Here is a 20,346-nt window from a genome sequence, read left to right on the forward strand (position 1 = left end):
ATTATTAAACTGGAAAGGGTGCAGAAAAGATTCGACAGGATGTTACCAGGACTGGAGGACTTAGACTATAAAGAGGGACTTGATAGGCTGGGACATTTTTTCCCTGGAGCGTAGGAGGCTGAGGCGTGACCTTATAGAAATTTATAAAATCATTAGGGGCATAGATAAGGTGAATAGTTACAGTCTTTTTCCCAGGGTGAGGAAGTCTAAAACTAGAAGGCATAGGTTTAAGATGAGAGGGGACAGATTTAAAAGGGATCTGTGGGGCAACTTTTTCCACACAGAGGGTGGTGGGTATATGGAATGAGCTGCCAGAGGAAATGGTAGACATGGGTAAAATTACGACATTTAAAAGATATCTGGACAGGTACATGGATAGAAAAGGTTTGGAGGGATATGAGCCAAATGCAAATCCAAATGGGATTAGCTCATTTAGACAACTTGGTTGGTCTAGACAGGTTGGGCCGAAGGGCCTGTTTCACTGCTGTATGGCAGGCTAACTCTATGACACTCCCCTTGTGGAATTCACTGTGATTTGAGATAGTTTCGTCACTGTATGAATTTTTTTATTGTTGGCATGGCCCTTTCTTCACACTGGGGTGTTTTCTATTCAGTGTGGTTGCACAGCCAGTATTAAACAAATCCATTGTGTTCAACATATAATTAATACAAATAGAAACAAAGCCCATTTAGCGTGTTCTTTCAAAACATGGCAGCATTTTGTTTCGGAAGATGTCAGCAACAGCCAGCTTAAGCATGTTCAAATTGAATGAAATGTTGAAGTGGAATGTCTCCTATGTGAGCTACAGAATGCATAGCATATAGAGTAATACAGCGCAGCAACAGGCTCTTTAGTACACTGTTTCCATCAGCAAAAGACAAACTACCGGAGGAACTTAGCAGGTCAGGCAGCATCTGTCAAATGAGCACGGTAGTGTAGCGGTTAGCGTAAAGCTTTACAGTGCCAGCGACCTGGGTTCAATTCCGGCCACTGTCTGTAAGGAGCTTGTACGTTCTCCCCATGTCTGTGTGGGTTTCCTCCGGGTGCTCCGGTTTCCTCCCACATTCCAAAGACGTACAGGTTAATAAGTTGTGGGCATACTACGTTGGGGCCGGAAGCGTGGCAACACTTGTGGGCTGCCCCCAGAACACTCCACGCAAAAGATGCATTTCACTGTGTGTTTCAATGTACATATGACTAATGAAGATATCTTATCTCATCTTACTTTAAATGGATAGTTGACATTTTGGGTCAAGACCCTTCATCTGGACTGAAAGAGTAGAGGGTAGGTAGCCAGGATAAAGCGGTAAGGGCAAGAGGTGAGGCAAGAGCTGGCAGGCAATAGGTACATCCAGATGAGGGGGTGTGATTGGCAGGTGGAGGAGGGAAGAGTGGAGATAACGTCAGAGGCTGGGAGGTGATAGGTGGAGGCAACAAAGGGATGCAAATGATGGAATTGATAGGAAAGGAAGGTGATGGAACCAAATAAGGGAGGTAGGTGGGCAGATGGGGGGGGGTGACCCAGTGGCAGGAGTGTGTGGGTGATGGGCAGATGGAGTGGATGGGGAAGGAAAGTGGGTGTGTAGGAAAGTGGGGTGGGTGGATTGGGTGTGTGTAGGAGGAACCGGGTAGACCAGGAGGAGAGAGAAAGGGACAGAGGGGGAGCAGGTTACCTGTAATTGGAAGATTCAAATTTTTTGCCATCAGGTTGCAGACTACCCAGGCGGAATATGAGGTGCTGTTCCTGCCAGGCGGAATGCTGCTTATAGCGTTACATAGGCACTCTATAAGGTCACCCCTCAGCCTCCTACACTCCAGGGTAGAAAGCCCCAGCCTATCCGGTCTCTGCTTATAACTCATTCCCTCCAGTCTCAGTAACAACTATGCCTGCAATCACTGTGAACATTGATTTAGGAGTAGTTGTCTCTGAATATGCAGCAAATACCAATTAGTCGGTAACTGTCCATGTAAATATAGTGGGTTAATTGTGTGCTGACCATTAAGTACACTATGAACACTATGTACACCTATCCCATTTACCTAGTTATAGTCTCCTATGCCTTGGAAAATCTAGTGCTTATCTAGGTAAATGTTGTGAGAATACCGGCCTCTACCACCCAGTCAAGCTGTACATTCCAGAGCCCAACTACCCTCTGGGGGCAATGACTTAAAACTTGCTGCAAAAGATGCAAGGGAAAAAAGTTCTCATGCTGTGAACAGTCATGATCTATAATTCAGTGCTTGTAAGATTAGAGGAAAACAAAGTTAGTCAAGGGTTTCAAAAAGGAATTAGGTAGGCACTTGGAGGGCTATGGCAAAGTGCAAGGATATGGACATATGGATACTGCCTTAGAGCTTGTACAGATTCAATGGCTGGACAGCCCCTTCTGTGCCATAAAACTTTCACGTCCTCAGGTGTTGAGGTTGACGTTGGGATTAGCGTGAGTGAGAGAAATTTCAGAGAAGGGAGACCCAGAAACATGTTGTTCCACTTGAAATTTTTTTTTGCAGGGAGAGTAGTGGGATGCAGAAATCAGGAGAGGACATTAAAGCCATGGTCAGAAGCCTGGTAGATTGCAAGAGGAGGGTTCATAGAATCATAGGACAGTACAGCACAATACAGGCCCTTCGGCCCACAATGTTGTGCCGACCTTTGAACCTCGTCTAAGACTATCTAACCCCTTCCTCCCACATATCCCTCTATTTTAAATTCCTCCATATGCTTATCTAGCAATCTCTTGAATTTGACCAATGTACCTGCCTCCACCACCACCCCAGGCAGCGCATTCCATGCCCCAACCACCCTCTGGGTAAAATACCTCCCTCTGATATCTCCCTTGAACTTCCCACCCATTACTTTAAAGCCATGCCCTCTTGTATTGAGCATTGGTGCCCTGGGAAAGAGGCAGTGGCTGTCTACTCTAATATTTTGTATACCTCTATCATGTCTCCTCTCATCCTCCTCCTCGCCAAAGAGTAAAGCCCTAGCTCCCTTATGAGTCTCTCCTCATAATGCATACTCTCTAAACCAGGCAGCATCCTCGTAAATCTCTACATCCTTTCCAACGCTTCCACATCCTTCCTATAAAGAGGCGACCAGAACTGGACACAGTACTCTAAGTGTGGTCTAACCGGAGTTTTATCAAAGACCATACTGAAGTCCACAAACACCATGTCTACCACCCCACCCTCATCGTCCTTCTTGGTAACTCCTTCAAAAAACTCAGTCAAATTCAAGAGACATGATCTCCCAAGCACAAAGCTGTAGTGACTATCCCTAATCAATCCCTATCTTTCCAAACACTTGTATATCTTATCCCTCAAAATCCCCTCTAATAACTTACCAACCACAAATGTTAGGCTTACTGGTCTATAGTTCCCAGGTTTTTCTTTGCAGCCCTCTCTCCAGTTTTTCTCTCCAGTCCTGGTAACATCCTCGTGAATTTTTTCTGCACCATTTCCAGCTTAACGACATCCTTCCTATAGCTGGGTGGCCAGAACTGTGCACGATACTCCAAGTATAATCTCACCAACGACTTCTATGACATCCCAACCCCTGTACTCAGCACCCTGAATGAAGAAGGCAAGCATGCCAAAGGCCTTCTTTGCCACCCTGTCTATCTGTGTTGCCACTTCCAGGGAACGACGTACTTGTATCCCTCCGTCCCTCTGTTTTACAACACTCTCCAGAGCCCTACCATTTACCGCACATTTACCCTTTAAATTTCTCTTCTCTCACCTTCAACCTATGCCCTCCAGTTTCATCCTCCCTCTACCAATAAAAAAGACTATCTACCCTACCTATCTATGCCTTTCATAATTTTATAAACCTCTACAAGGTCACCCCTTAGCCTCTACACTCCAGTGAGAATAAACTCACCCTATTCAATCTCTCCTTATAACTGCAGCCCTCCATTCCAGGCAACTTTCTGGTGAATCTCTTCTGCACTCCTAATGTTACCATATCCTTCCTGTAGTTGGTGACCAGAACCATACACAATACTCCAAGAGTGGCCTGTCCAATGTTTCATACAGCTGCAACAGGTTGTCCCAACACTTGCACTCAATGCCTCGGCTTTTGAAGGCAAGCGTGCAAATACCTTCTTCACCATCCTATCCACCTATGTTGCCATTTTCAGGAAGTTATGAATTTGCACCTTAAGGTCTCTCTGTACGTCAACACTCCTGAGATCCCTGCCATTTACTGTACATGCCCTGTTTATAATTGACATCCTAAAATGCATTAGATGTCGATATAGTCAATGTTTCAACCTGACCCAATAGTGACTGTCCATTTCCCTCCATAGATGCTGCCTGACCCGCTGAGTTCCTCCACCATTTTGTGTGTTGCTCCACACTTACCAGTGAGTCCACCTATATTCATCAAAGTCATTTATATACAGTATATGACAAACAACAAAGGTCCCAGCACTGATACCCGAGGTATAGCACTGGGTACAGACTTCCAGTCAGAAAAACACCCCTCCACCACTACCCATTGCCTCCTATCACCAAGCCAATTTCAGATCCATTTTGCTAACACACCTTGTGCACCAGCAAACCATGCAGGACTTTGTCAAAACCCTTGCTAAAGTCCACGTAACCTACATCTATTGCTCTGCCTACATCAATTTTCTTAGTTACTTCCTGAAAAACCTCAATCAAATTTGTGTCAGAATTTCCCCTGCACAAAAGCCATGCTGACTTCTCCTAATCAGTCTCTGCCTTTCCAAATGAATATAAGTCCTGTCGCTCAGAATATCCTCTGACAACTTTCCTACCACTGATGTATGGCTCATTGGCCTGTAGATTCCTGGCTTATCTGCATTGCCCCTTTTGAATAATGGAACAACAATGGCCATCTTCCAGTCTTCTGATACCTCACCAGTGGCTGATGAAGATGCAAAAATCTCCGTCAGAGCCCCAGCAATCTGCTCCCTTGCTTCCCAGAGCATCCTGGGATAGATCCCATCAAGCCCAGGGGATTTATCCACCTTAATGTAAGCCAATATCTCTAACATTTCCTATTTCCTGACACAGACTTGTTCCGGAATATCAGTGTAACCCTCCCCTAACTCTCTATCCTCCACATCCTTTTCCTTGTGAATACTGATGAGAAGTATTCATAGAGTCAAGCAGTACAGAAACAGGCCCTTCAGCCCAACTGGTCCATGCCGATCAAGATGCCCCATACAAGCTAGTCCCATTTGTCCATGTTTGGCCAATAACATAGGACATAAAGGATTGCAGTTGATTTCTCAGGGTGCTCAGGACTGTGAATTAGCCAGGATGCAATGAAGGGAACTTCAACAAGTGGGTACATAATCTAGAGCTGACCTGATTGTAAAGGTTTCCAGTGTTAGTCTACGTTAGCTGGAAGCCTGTTTCTGCATGCCCAACTGAATTTAGTGGGGTGTCCAACTGCCCAGGCATACCATTGGCTTCCAAAAGCACAGCACACAGAGGACCCAAAAGCAATTTCGTCAACCTTTGTGAAATACAGAATACCCAATCATTTTCAATGATTGCTGATGACTTACTTGAAGAGAGAGTCGTTAAGGATAGACAATAGACAATAGGAGCAGAAGTAGACCATTCGGCCCTTCGAGTCTGCACGATCATGGCTGATCCTCAACAATCAATATCCTGTTCCTGCCTTGTCCCCATATCCCTAGATTCCCCTATCTATAAGAAACCTATCTAGCTTTTTTCCAAGGCTTTTTTCACTTATGTGAAGAGCAGAAGGATGACGAGAGTGAAGGTAGGACCGATTAGAGACAAAGGTGGGAAGATGTGCCTGGAAGCTGTGGAAGTGGGTGAGGTCCTCAATGAATACTTCTCTTCAGTGTTCACCAAGGAGAGGGGCCTTGACGCTGAGGACAGTGTTGGTAAAGTTAATGTTCTGGAGCATGTAGATATCAAGAGATAGGATGTGTTGGAGCTGTTAGAAAATATTATGACAGGTAAGTCCCCAGGGCCTGACGGAATATTCCCCAGGCTGCTCCGCGAGATGTGGGAGGAGATTGCTGAACCGTTGGCTAGGATCTTTGAGTCCTCATTGTCCACGGGAATGGGTACCGGAGGATTGGAGGGTGGCAAATGTTGTCCCCTTATTCAAAAAAGGAAGTAGGGATAGTCCAGGTAATTATAGACCAGTGAGCCTTACGTCTGTGGTGGGCAAGCTGTTGGAAAAGATTGTTAGAGACAGGATCTGGAGAAGTGGAGTTGACGACATAGTAATGTTTTTTTTCTTTTTAATTGAAGAAATATCAGTCCAGTTTTTTGTTTGAAATTTTTGGGTTTTTTTGGTTTATTATCAATATTTTTTTCTGATTTGGGGGTTCTTCTTTCATATAATTAAATTTCATTTTTTTTTCAATCTTTCCTTTTGTATTTGTTCACTTAATAAGAGAACGGGAGGTCTAGATTACTTTTTTACTCCTTGTGATTATATATATTAACTGTTATGATTGTTATCCTGATCTCTCTACACCATGTGTATAATTACTAATGTTATATATATTATCTTGTACTAATTTGAAAATTAATACAAAGATTGAAAAAAGAGATAGGATCTATGGGCATTTAGAGAATCATGGTCTGATCAGGGACAGCCAGCATGGCGTTGTGAAGGGCAGATCATGTCTCACAAGCCTGTGATACGGTTCTTTGAGGAGGTGACCAGGAAGATTGATGAGGGTAGTGCAGTAGATGTGGTCTACATGGATTTCAGTAAGGCATTTAACAAGGTTCCACATGGTAGGCCTCTTCAGAAGGTCAGAGGGCATGAGATCCAGGGAGGCTTGGCCGTGTGGATTCAGACTTGGCTTGCTTGTAGAAAGCAGAGGGTGGTGGTGGAGGTAGTTCATTCAGATTGGAGGGCTGTGACTAGCGGTGTCCCACAAGGATTGGTTCTGGGACCTCTGCTTTTCGTGATTTTTATTAATGACTTGGATGAGGGGGTAGAAGGGTGGGTTGGCAAGTTTACAGACGACACAAAGGTTGTTGGTGTTGTGGATAGTATGGAGGACTGTCGAAGATTGCAGAGGGACATTGATAGGATGCAGAGCTGGGCTAAGAAGCGGCAGATGGTATTCAATCCGGAGAAGTGTGAGGTGGTACACTTTGGAAGGACAAACTCCAAGGCAGAGTACAAAGTTAATGGCAGGATTCTGGGTATTGTGGAGGAGCAGAGGGATCTGGGGGTTCATATCCACAGATCCCTGAAAGTTGCCACACAGGTGGATAGGGTAGTTAAGAAAGCTTATGGGATGTTAGCATTCATAAGTCATGGGATCGAGTTTAAGAGCTGCGAGGTAATGATGCAGCTCTATAAAGCTCTGGTTAGACCACACTTAGAGTACTGTGTCCAGTTCTGGTCGCCTCATTATAGGAAGGATGTGGAAGTGTTGGAAAGGGTGCAGAGGAGATTTACCAGGATGCTGCCTGGTTTAGAGAGTATGCACTGTGAGGAGAGACTAAGGGAGCTAGGGCTTTACTCTTTGGAGAGGCGGAGCTTCAGAGGAGACATTATCATTAATACAAAATATTAAGAGGAATAGATAAGAGTAGACAGCCAGCGCACCAGGGCTCTTTCCCAGGGCACCAATGCTCAATACAAGAGGGCATGGCTTTAAAGTAATGAGTGGGAAGTTCAAGGGAGATATCAGAGGGAGGTTTTTTACCCAGAAAGTGGTTGGGGCATGGAAGGCGGTGGTGGAGGTAGGTACATTGGCCAAATTCAAGAGGTTGCTAGATAAGCACATGGAGGAATTTAAAATAGAGGGATATGTGGAAGGAAAGGGTTAGATAGTCTTAGGCGAGGTTTAAAAGTCAGCACAACATTGTGGGCCGAAGGGCCTGTATTGTGCTGTACTTTCTACGATTTGTTGACAAAGCACATTGAAGGTAGAGCAGAGGATGTGGTGTACGTGGATTTTAATAAGGCATTTGCAAAGGTTCCTCATGGAAGGCTCATTCAGAAAGTCAGGAGGCATGGGATCCAGGGAAACCTGGCTGTGTGGATTCAGAATTGGCTTGCCCATAGAAGCCAAGAGGGTGGTGGTAGATGGAGCGTACATTGCCTGAAGGTCGGTGACCAATGGTGTTCTGCAGGGATCCGTTCTGGGACCCCTGCTCTTTGTGAGTTTTATAAATGACTTGGATGTGGAAGGGTGGGTTAGTAAGTTTGCTGATGATACAAAGGTTGGTGTTGTGGATAGTGTAGAAGGTTGCTGTAGGTTACAACAGGATATTGATACAATGCAGTGCTCGGCTGAGAAGTGGCAGATGGAGTTCAACCAGGATAAGTGTGAAGTGATACACTGCAGGAGATCGAATTGAAGGCAGAATACAAGGTTAATGGCAGGACTCTTTGCAGTGTGGAGGAACAGAGGGATCTGAGGATCTACGTCCATAGATCGCTCAAGGTTGCCACACAGGTTGATAGGGTTGTTAAGAAGGCGTATGGTGTGTTGGCCTTCGTTAGTTGGGGTACTGAGGTAATGTTGCAGCTCCATGGAACTCTGATTGGACCACACTTGGAGTATTGTGTTCAGTTCTGGTCGCCTTATTATAGGAAGGATGTGGAAGCTTCAGAGGGTGCAGAGGAGATTTACCAGGACGCTGCCTGGATTAGAGAGCATGTCTTACGAGGATTGGTTGAGTGATCTAGGGCTTTTCTCTTTGGAGAGAAGGAAGATGAGAGGTGACTTGATAGAGGTGTACAAGTTGATAAAAGGCATAGATCGAGTGGACAGTCAGAGACTTTTTCCCAGGGCAACAATGGCTAACACGAGGGGACATAATTTTAAGGTGATTGGAGGAAGAGATAAGGGGGATGTCAGGGGTAATTTTTTTTTACACAGTAGTAGGTGTGTGGAACACACTGCCGGCAGAGTTTGTGGGGGCAGATACGTTAGGGACATTTAAGAGAGACACATGAATGATAGAGAAATGAAGGGCTATGTGGGAGGGAAGGGTTAGATATATCTTAGAGCAGGATAAAATGTCGGCACTACATTGTGGGCTGAAGGGCCTGTACTGTGCTGTGATGTTCTGTGTTTATGTTCTAAATGGGAAAGGAAAGACCAGGAAAGAGTAGACAGCAGAAGGAAGGGGAGAAAATCAGGGGAGAGGGAAGGGAGTGACGGGTGGAGGGGTAAGTGTGGAGGGTTAAGGGAAGAGGAGGGAAGTGGAGAGTCAGGAGGGGAGAGTCAAGGGGGAAGCATTGAGAGTGATGGGGGAGGCAGAGCTGGGAGGAGTCCCTCTCTTCCCATTCACCCTTGTTACTCAACCTCACCCCACCCCCAAAAAGACAATGTTTTCCTTTTGCATCAGTCAAGAATGTAGCCATTTTACAGGAGCAACATTAGCAATTCACCTGGGGAATACAATTTTATGTATCTTATGAACCTGGGTAATATGGTCACCTTAGTGTTACCATCTTTACTGAAAGCAGCAAGAACGCCACGCGTTCTGAATGCTCAGGAAGTTAAATTTGAACTAAGTTTCTAAATTCTTACTCTTCCCAGATGAAGCAGACTGAAGTGGGGTGTGTTCTTGCATTCACTATCACTGTAGTGTGAAATCACTATCCTAATTCTGCCTTTTTCCTAAATTCAGTTAATAAATGTTATTTTCAACCAGACTGAGTCATAAGATAGGCAGAATAGAGAACCATGCATTCACAGCACATTGTCTATCAGCACAACCGTAGCAACAAATATCCAAAGGGGCAGATTGAAGTGTATCCTCAGTTTTGGTCAGTATGTAGAATATGAAGGAATGAGGCAGTTAACAATGCAACAGCTTGGTTTGATTACGTGACAGCCACACAGCCCCGGGATGGACCATACTGCCAGCTTCAACCTATGGGATTTTTTTAAAGGTATATTTGTGAAGATCAAATTTCAGTGATGTTGAGATGTACAAACAGATTCTACCCAAATTATCCAATCAAATGCAGAGTGTCAGTCAACCAGTCAGTGCAATCACCAGCTGCTACTGTCTCCTGTTTGGAGTCAGCTGCTCAGCAGCATGGACATCTTTCTATTATTAGCTACTTCCTTTGTACAGTCTTTAAAACATTTTTTGAAGATAACACTGCTGTAAACAAAATCAGAAGAAAATGCTTACCTGATTTTTTCCTCATCCCTCCACAATCTCTGTAAAACAAACAACAACACAGAGACATAATTAGTGGCATGTCTGAGGGAGGAGAGGCCTGAGCATGTACCTGCAGCTCCTCCCATTTTCTTTCCTTATTCATCATTCAGGCACAGAGATGGAAGGAGCCTGACTGCAGCACAACCAGAACAGCAAGAGGAAAAATAGCTCAACTGCTCCAACAGTTGTTGCAGAATCATGTGATCTGCCTTAAGAACATACCATTACTGTTTAAAGGGGTTTGTGTGTCTTTTCAGTAAAACCCAAATTCCTCCAACAACAAAGTACTAAAACGTATTTAGCAAGCTCCAAAACACAATCAGTCAGTAGTAAAAATCTGCAGCCTTGATAGTGACCCTATTTGATTTTTTTCATAGTAGTATAGCTTTACATTCTTGTCACTGAAGATCATTTAGAGATGAAATCTCTAAGTGTGAGACAGTAGAAGATTAATAGTGCCAACAGCTCTCTCTGCTGACAAGATATGAAATATAAAAATGCATCTTAATGTTCAGACAGAATATCCAGAGCATCAATTCAAATCATAAATGATGAAACGAATAGGTTAATTGTCAATCCCTTGAACAGTTTTGCATCCACTGACCAAGAGAATGGGCCCCATTGTGACAGAGCTGTAAACTGCCTGGCTCCAGAATTTCATGGCCCAAAGCTAAAGAATTGTAATGACACTGACCTCCCATTATCTGCTCATTCGAATCAGAAAGGAGCTCTCTGTTTCTAGTATGTGGTATTCAAGAGAGACAGAGTTTTATTCAGTGCCTGAAATTTAGAATGAATGCTCCAGCATTTAACAACAACCATTTGCTGGAGGCACAAGTCTTCTCATAGAATGCACTCTCCAGTTTGGTTCTTGGTCAGTAACTCTCAAATGGTGGCACCCTATTACACCCCAGTCCCTCACAGGGTCTCAACCTCGCTGCCACACCTAACAGTCCATTCCAAACCTAACCACCTGGTGTATAAAAGAACTTTGGCTCTTTTTTTAATTCAACAATAACCTCAACTCTCGTGGAAGTTGAAACCAATGTACTCATTATTTCTGTGGCTGTTCTTTTTTTGATTGCTTTAAGATTTAGTACTTTTCAGTCCCACCAATTTCCCTGGCATTATACTTACTAATACTAACTTTCTTTAATTTCTCCTCTTTATTAAACTCATTGTTTCCTATTTTTTTTGGGAAGTTACTGCATGCTTTTCTATGTGTTTAATGCTCTGCCATTTCTTCATTGCCCATTATAAATTATCCCATTTCTGACTGCAACAGGCCTACAATTGTCTTCACTAATCTTTTTCTTTTTACTTTCCTGTAGAAGCTTTTGTTCTTGATATTTACTTTCACACTCTACTTTTTGTCTCTTATTCAATCTCTAGGTCCACCTTTGGTTAATTCCATGTTGTTCCAAATCCTCAGGCCTGCTACTTTGGCAAGTTTATCTGATTACTGAAGTTAAAACGGTTACTGCTGGAAATATTCAGTATATCAGGGCATATCTATGAGAAGAGAAAAAGAGCTAATATTTCAGGTTGAAGACATTTTATCATGAGTTTGTAGGTTAACTGGTCACTGTAAGTGTCCACTACTGGGTAGGTGAGTGGTAGAATCTGTAGGCATGTGGGGGTATAAAATGGGACTAGTGTAGGATAACTGTAAATCAGTTCCAGATGGTCCGCACAGACTCCTTGGGCCAAAGGGCCTATTTCCATGCTGTATAACTCTACATTAATGGACATGTTTCCTTCAGTATTCACCAGTGAGAGAGACCTTGACGTTTGTGAGGTATTGGTTTATTATTGTCACTTGTACCGAGGTACAGTGAAAAACTTATCTTGCATACCGATCGTACAGATCAATTCATTACACAGTGCAGTTACATTGGGTTAGTACAAGTGCATTGATGTAGCACAGGTAAAAACAATAACAGTACAGAGTGAAGTATCACAGCTACAGAGAAAGTGCAGTGCAATAAGGTGCAAGGTCACAACAAGGTAGATCGTGAGGTCATAGTCCATCTCATTGTATAAGGGAACTGTTCAATAGTCTTATCACTGTGGGTCAGAAGCTGTCCGTAAATCTGGTGGTATGTGCCCTCAGGCTCCTGTATTTTCTACCTGATGGAAGAGGAGAGAAGAGAGAATGACGTGGGTGGGTGGGGTCTTTGATTACGCTGGCTGCTTCACCAAGACAGCGAGAGGTAAAGACAGAGTCCAAGGAGGGGAGGCTGGTGTCCGTGATGCGCTGGGCTTGGTATACAACAGGCTGATACGTTACGGCATGTCGATGTGAGGAAAGAGGATGTGCTGGAACTTTTGAAAAACATTAGGATAGCTAAGTCACCAGAGCTGGACAAGATATATCCAAGGTTATTACAGGAAGCGAGGGAAGAGATTGCTGCACCTTTGGCAATGATCTTTGCATCACGGACACCAGCCTCCCCTCCTTGGACTCTGTCTTTACCTCTTGCTGTCTGGCTGTGTGCATTCAGAATTGGCTCACCCACAGAAGACAGAGGGTGGTTGTGGACGGAGCATATTCTGCCTGGAGGTCAGTGACCAGTGGTGTTCCACAGGGATCTGTTCTGGGACCCCTGCTCTTTGCGATTTTTATAAATGACTTGGATGAGGATGTGGAGGGGTGGGTTTGCAGATGACACGAAGGTTGGTGGTGCTGTGGATAGTGTAGAAGGATGCTGTAGTTACAACAGGACAATGATAGGATGCATACCTGGCCTGAGGAGTGGCAGATGGAGTTCAACCCAGTCAAGTGTGAAGTGATATACTTTGGAAGATCGAATTTAAAGGCAAAATACAAGGTTAATGGCAGGACTCTTCATAGTGTGGAGGAACAGAGGGATCTTGGGGTCCATGTCCACAGATCCCTCAAGGTTGAGCCGGCTGGGGCTTTTCTCTTTGGAGCAAAGGAGGATGAGAGGTGACTCGATAGAGGTGTACAAGATGATAAGAGGCACAGATCTAGTGGACAGTCAGAGACTTTTTCCCAGGTTGAAAATGGCTAACACGAGTGGGCATAGTTTTAAGTGATTGGAGGAAGGTGTCAGAGGTATGTTTAGTGTAGCGGTTCGCGTAATGCTTCATAGCACCAGCAACCCAGGTTCAATTCCGGCTACTGTCTGTAAGGAGTTTGTACGTTCTCCCCATGTCTGCGTGGGTTTCCCCCAGGTGCTCCGGTTTCCTCCCACATTCCAAAGATGTTCAGGTTAGGAAGTTGTGGGCATGCTTTGTTGGCGCCGGAAGCATGGTGACACTTGCGGGCTGCCCCCAGAACACTCTACGCAAAAGATGCATTTCACTGTGTGTTTCGATGTACATGTGACCAATAAAGACATCTTATCTCTTTACAGAGTGGTGGGTGCGTGGAATGCACTGCTGGCAGAAGTGGTGCAGGCAGATACACTGGGGACACTTAAGACACTCTTAGATAGGCACCTGAATGATAGAAAAATGGAGGGCTATGTGGGAGGGAGGGGTTAGTTAGATCTCAGAGCAGGATAAAATGTCGGCACAACATTGTGGGCCGAAGGGCCTGTTCTGTGCTATAATGTTCTGTGTGTGAGAATAGGTCGCAGGGAAATAAGTGGGTTTGGAATTGATGGGATTGCTCTGAGATCCAGTATAAACTTGATGGACTGAATGTTACGAAGAGATGTAATAACTCCCCTTTGCTGCTTTATGCTGCTTATCTAGACTGAGATGATTTATACCATGAACTTGAGCGGTGGGCAGAACCCCATACAGTAAACTGGAGAATAAGCATTAGAGTTAGTACTCAAGGTTAGGATTTTGAGGCAGCAATGCTAACTTTTGTATCACCAAAAATTCCTAGAAAGCTTAGGACAAGGTTGGTTTTGACATGGAAATTGGGAGCATTTCTGAGAAGGGTTCCTTTTGACTTGGTCAGCATGGACTTGTTGGGCTGAAGGGCCTGTATCCATGCGGTATTGCTCTACGTAAACCATGCCAACTCACTCCTTGTACCATAGAACCATACAGCACAATACAGGCCCTTCGGCCCACCATGTTGTGCCGCCCTTCAAACCACACCTAAGACTATCTAACCCCTTCCTCCCACATATCCCTCTATCTTAAATTCCTCCATATGCTTATCTCACAATCTCTTGAACTTGTCCAATGTATCAGCCTCCACCACCACCCCAGGCAGCGCATTCCATGCACCAACCACTCTCTGGGTGAAAAACCTCCCTCTGACGTCTCCCTTGAACTTCCCACCCATTACCTTGAAGCCATGTCCTCTTGTTTTGAGCATTGGTGCCCTGGGAAAGAGGTGCTGGCTGTCCACTGTATCTATTCCTCTCAATATCTTGTATACGTCTATCATGTCTCCCCTCATCCTCCTCTCCAATGAGGACAGCCCTAGCTCCTTTAGTCTCTCCTCATAATCCATACTCTCTAATCCAGACAGCATCCTGGTAAATCTACTCTGCACCCTTTCCAACGCCTCCACATCCTTCCTATAATGAGGCGACCAGAACTGGACACAGTACTCCAAGTGTGGCCTAACCAGAGTTTTGTAAAGCTGCATCATCACTTCTCGGCTCTTAAACTCGATCCCCCGACTTATGAAAGCTAACATCCCATAAGCTTTCTTAACTACCATATCTACCTGTGAGGCGACTTTCAGTGATCTGTGGACATGAACCCCCAGATCCCTCTGCTCCTCCACACTGCCCAGAATCTTGCCATTTACCTTGTACTCCGCCTTGGAGTTTCTTCTTCCAAACTGTACTACCTCACACTCCTCTGGATTGAACTCCATCTGCCACTTGTCAGACCAGCTCTGCATCCTATCAATATCCCTCTGCAAGCTTCGACAGCCCTCCACACTATCCAGAACACTACCAATCTTTGTGTCATCTGCAAACTTGCTAACCCACCCTTCCACCCCCTCATCTAAGTCGTTAATTAATATCACAAAAAGTAGAGGTCCCAGAACCGATCCCTGTGGGACACCACTAGTCACAGCCCTCCAATCTGAATGCACTCCCTCCACCACAACCCTCTGCTTTCTACAGGCAAGCCAATTCTGAAACCACATGGCCAAGCCTCCCTGGATCCCTTGGCCTCTGACCTTCTGAAGAAGCCTACCATGCAGAACCTTGTCAAACGCCTTACTAAAATCCATGTAGACCACATCCACTGTACTACCCTCATCAATCTTCCTGGTCACTTCCTCAAAGAACCCTATCACGCTTGTGAGACAAGATCTTCCCTTCACAAATCCATGCTGGCCGTCCCTAATCAGTCCATGATTCTCTAAGTGATCATAGATCCTATCTCTTAGAATCCTTTATAACAGCTTACCCACCACAGACGTAAGGCTCACCGGCCTGTAATTCCCTGGACTATCCCTACTACCTTTCTTGAATAAGGGGACAACATTCGCCACCCTCCAATCCTCCGGTACCATCCCTGTGGACAACGAGGACTCAAAGATCCTAACCAACGGTTCAGCAATCTCCTCCCTCACCTCATGAAGCAGCCTGGGGAATATTCCGTCAGGCCCCGGGGACTTATCTGTCCTAATATTTTCTAACAACTCCAACACATCCTCTCTCTTAATATCTACATACTCTAGAATATTACCCTCACCAACACTGTCCTCATCATCATCAAAACCCCTCTCCTTGGTGAATACTGAAGAGAAGTGTTCATTGAGAACCTCACCCACTTCCGCAGCTTCCAGGCACATCCTCCCACCTTTGTCTTTAATCGGACCTACCTTTACCCTGGCCATCCTTCTGCACTTTACCTACGAGAAAAAAGACTTGGTATTCTCTTTAACCCTCCTGGCCAAAGCCTTTTCATGTCCCCTTCTCGCTTTCCTCAGCCCTTTCTTAAGTTCCTTCCTTGCTACTCTATATTCCTCATGAGCCCCGTCCAATCGTTGCTGCTTGCACCTTATGTATGCTGCCTTCTTCTTCCTAACTAGTTGTTCCGCCTCTCTCATCACCCACGGTTCCTTCACCCTACCATTCCTTCTCTGCCTCACCGGGACAAATTTATCCCTAACATCCTGCAAGAGATCCCTGAACATCGACCACATCTCCATAGTACATTTCCCATCAAAAATGTCACCCCAATTTACATTTCCAAGTTCTCGCCTTATAGCCTCATAATTCGCCTTTCCCCAATTAAATATCTTCCTGTCCTCTTTGCTCCTATCCCTGTCCATGACAATTCTAAAGGTTATGGAGCAATGGTCACTGTCCCCCAAATGCTCACCCACCGATAGATCTGTCACCTGTCCCGGTTCATTACCTAAAACTAGATCTAATATGGCATTCCCTCTAGTCGGCCTGTCAACATACTGTGTCAGGAATCTGTCCTGGACACACCTAACAAACTGCGCCCTGTCTAAACCTTTGGCACTAAGTAGGTGCCAATCAATATTTGGAAAATTGAAGTCTCCCATTATAATAACCCTGTATTTTCGCATCTTTCCAAAAGCTGCCTCCCAATCTGCTCCTCAGTATCCCTACTGCCGCCGGGGGGCTGATAGAATACTGCCAGGAGGGTAACTGCCCCTTTCTTGTTCCTAACTTCCACCCATATTGACTCTAGAGAGGATCCTTCTACATTATCTACCCTTTCTGCAGCTGTAACAGTGTCCTGACCAGTATCGCCACCCCTCCTCCTCTTCTGCCCCCCCCCACTATCCCTTTTAAAACACTGAAAACCAGGAATATTCAATATCCATTCCTGTGCTGATGTCAGCCATGTCTCTGTAATAGCCACAATATCATTGTCCCATGTACTTATCCAAGCTCTCAGTTCACTTCCCTTATTCCTGATGCTTCTCGCATTTAAGTAAATGCACTTTAGCCCATCCACCTTACCACTTTTATAGCCTGTACTCTGCTTCTCCTTCCTCAAAGCCTCTCTACCTGTCAGATCTGACTTTTCCCCATCCCCTTCTTCCTCTGACCTACTCCTCCGGTTCCCTTCCCCCTCGCAATCTAGTTTAAACCCTCCTGAACCACCTTAGCAAACCTGGCCACAAGGATATTGGCCCCCCTCAGGTTAGGGTGTAAACTGTCCTCTCTGTACAGGTCCCACCTTCCCCAGAAGAGATCCCAATGGTCCAAAAATCTAAAACCCTCCCTCCTGCACCAACTTCTCAGCCACGCATTTATTTGCCATCTCCTCCTATTCCTACCTTCGCTATCGCGTGGCACTGGCAGCAATCCCGAGATCGCTACCCCCAAGGTCCTGTTCTTCAGCCTTCTGCCTAGCTTGCTAAAATCACTTTTCAGGACCTCATCCCTCTTCCCACCTATGTCGTTGGTACCAACATGAACCACGACTTCTGGCTGTTCTCCCTCCCGCTCTAGAATCCTGTGGACCCGATCAGTGACATCCCGGACCCTGGCACCTGGGAGGCAACATACCATCCGGGATTCATGCTCACTGCCACAGAACCTCCTATCTGTTTCCCTGACTATCAGGTCCCCTATCACTACTGCTTTCCTCTTCTCCTCCCTTCCCTTCTGAGCAGCAGGACCGGTCCCAGTGCCATAGACCTGGCTACTGCTGCTAGGCCCCGGTAGGTCATCTCCCTCAACAGCCTCAAAAGCGGAAAACCTGTTACTGAGGGGAAAAGCCTCCGGGGTCCTCTGCTCTATCTGCCTGTTCGTTTTCTTTTTCCTTTTCCCTCCCCTGACAGTCACCATTCTATCTACTTCCTGGAGTCCAGTAGCACCTGCTCTGAGGGGGGTGACCGTCTTCTTATGTACAGTATCTACATAACTCTCCCCCTCCCTGATGCTGCGCAATGTTTGAAGCTGCAACTCCAGCTCATCGATTGTGAGCCGAAGTTCCTCCATAGTTTCCATTGTTGAGATGAAGGACCCTAGTTTTAGATTGAACTACTTCACTTTCTATCTTTATGAAAAATTCTATCATGTCAGGGTCACTGTTCTCTGAAGGACACTGTACAACACGATTAACTAACCCCTTCTCATTGTACAATCCCAATCTAGTTGTCTGTTCTCTAAATATCTTTGTCTGCTGGTCTTAACTGTTTGGAGGCCCATAAGCAACTCCCACCGATGTTTTTTGACCCTTGATGCTTCTCAGCTCCATCCAGACTGAATGTAATAAACAAAATCAGTATGTGATCAACTGACCTCTTGCAGCTCCTCGATTATTAAATAGGATTATGGTTGTACCTGTACAAAGGCCATTTTCTACCACCCATCCACTGTATTTTCATGCTCCAGCTTCCATGAAGACCAGCACACCATTTGCCTTCCTAATTGCTTGTTGTGTCTTTATTCATTCATTTTTTGGAATCCAGACATTGCTGGCAATTATTGCCCATCCCTAACTGCCCCTAGAAAAAAGTGGAACTGTCAACCATTTCAGAGAGCTTTTTTAAAAAAGGAATCAATTACATGGGCAGGTCTTTACCCAGACCAGATAAAGGTAGTATATTTCCTCCCTGAAGGGCATTAGTGGTCTTTATGACAATCCAGTACTTGTTGTGGTCATCTTTACTAACACTAGCTGTTGTTGCTCTGAATTCCAGATTATTAACTAAATTAAAATTCCATTGCTGCATGACTGGTATCGAACTTGGGTCTCTGGATTGCTAGCACAGTAATTTAACTATTGTACTCACTAAGAGCCCTTAAAATCTAATAATATATTTGCCTTCACTGGACGAGGCTTTGAGTATAAGAGTTTGGATGTCACGCTGCAGCTGTAGAAAGCACTGGATAGACTGCACTTAGAATAGAACATAGAACAGTACAGCACAGGATGGGCCCTTCGGCCCACGATGTTGTGCCAACCTATATAAACCTACACCACGATCAATCTAATCCTTCCCTCCTACACAGCCCATAACCCTCCATTTTTCTTACATCCATGTGCCTATCTAAGAGTCTCTTAAATGTCCCCATTGTATCAGCCTCTGCTACCACCCCTGGCATTCCAGGCACCCACCACACTGTATAAAAAGCCTACCTCTGACATCTCCCCTAAACTTTCCTCCACTCACCTTAAACAGATGTCCTCTGGTATTGGCCACTGTTGCCCTGAGAAAAAGGTGCTGGCTGTCCACTCTATCTATGACTCTCATAATCTTATACACCTCTAATCAAATCACCTCTCATCCTCATATGCTCCAGAGAGAAAAGCCCTAGCTCTCTCAACCCTTCCTCATAAGACATGTTCTCTAATCCAGGCAGCATCCTGGTAAATCTCCTCTACACCCTCTCTAAAGCTTGCACATCCTTCCTATAATGAGGCGACCAGAACTGAACACAATACTCCAAGTGTGGTCTAACCAGAGTTCTGTAGAGCTGCAACGTCACCTCACGGCTCTTGAACTCAATCCCCTGACTAATGAAGGCCAGCACACCATATGCCTTCTTAACCACCCTGTCAACTTGCATGGCAACCTTGAGGGATCTATGGACTTGGACCCCAAGATCCCTCTGTTCCTCCACACTGCTAAGAATCCTGCAATTAACCTTGCACTCTGCCTTCAAGTTTGATCTTGGAGTGTATCACTTCACACTTCTCCAGATTGGACTCCATCTGCCATTTCTCCACCCAACTCTGCATCCTGTCTATGTCCCATCTATATCCTGTTTTACCTATGACAAACTTCTGCATTATCCACAACACCACCAATCTTCGTGTCATCTACAAACTTACTAACCCACCCTTCCACTTCTCCATCCAAGTCATTTATAAAATCACAAAGAGTAGGGGTCCCAAAACAGGTCCCTGCAGAACACCACTAGTCACCGACCTCCTGGCACAATATGCTCCATCCAATTCCACCCTCTGCCTTCTGTGGGCAAGCCAATTCCAAATCTATGACCAAGTCTCCATGGATCCCATGACTCATGACTTTCTGGATGAGCCTACCACTGGGAAGCTCGTCAAATACCTTACTAAAATCCATATACACCACATCCACCATTCCACCTTCATCAATTTGTTTTGTCATCTCCTCGAAAAAACTCAATTAAGCTCGTGAGACACAACCTACCCCTCTCAAAGCCATGGCAACTATCCCTATTAAGACTATGCTTCTCCAAATCCAAAAGTCCTATTCCTAAGAACCGTCTCCAATAGTTTGCCCACCACTGACATAAGACTCACTGTTC

General features: G+C 45.1%; 1 protein-coding gene across 2 annotated transcripts in view; it reads right to left on the bottom strand.

Moving 5' to 3' along the window:
- Nucleotides 1-20,346, bottom strand: part of sh3pxd2aa (SH3 and PX domains 2Aa) — a 434,682-nt gene that overhangs the window by 222,959 nt on the left and 191,377 nt on the right. For both annotated transcript variants that reach the window (XM_052027259.1, XM_052027258.1), the window contains exon 6: nucleotides 10,139-10,167. In XM_052027259.1, coding sequence (XP_051883219.1) covers nucleotides 10,139-10,167 — 29 coding nt within the window. The remainder of the gene's footprint in view (nucleotides 1-10,138; nucleotides 10,168-20,346) is intronic.

Source organism: Pristis pectinata, chromosome 12, assembly GCF_009764475.1.
Source record: "Pristis pectinata isolate sPriPec2 chromosome 12, sPriPec2.1.pri, whole genome shotgun sequence".
In the NCBI taxonomy this organism is placed as follows: Eukaryota; Metazoa; Chordata; class Chondrichthyes; order Rhinopristiformes; family Pristidae; genus Pristis; species Pristis pectinata.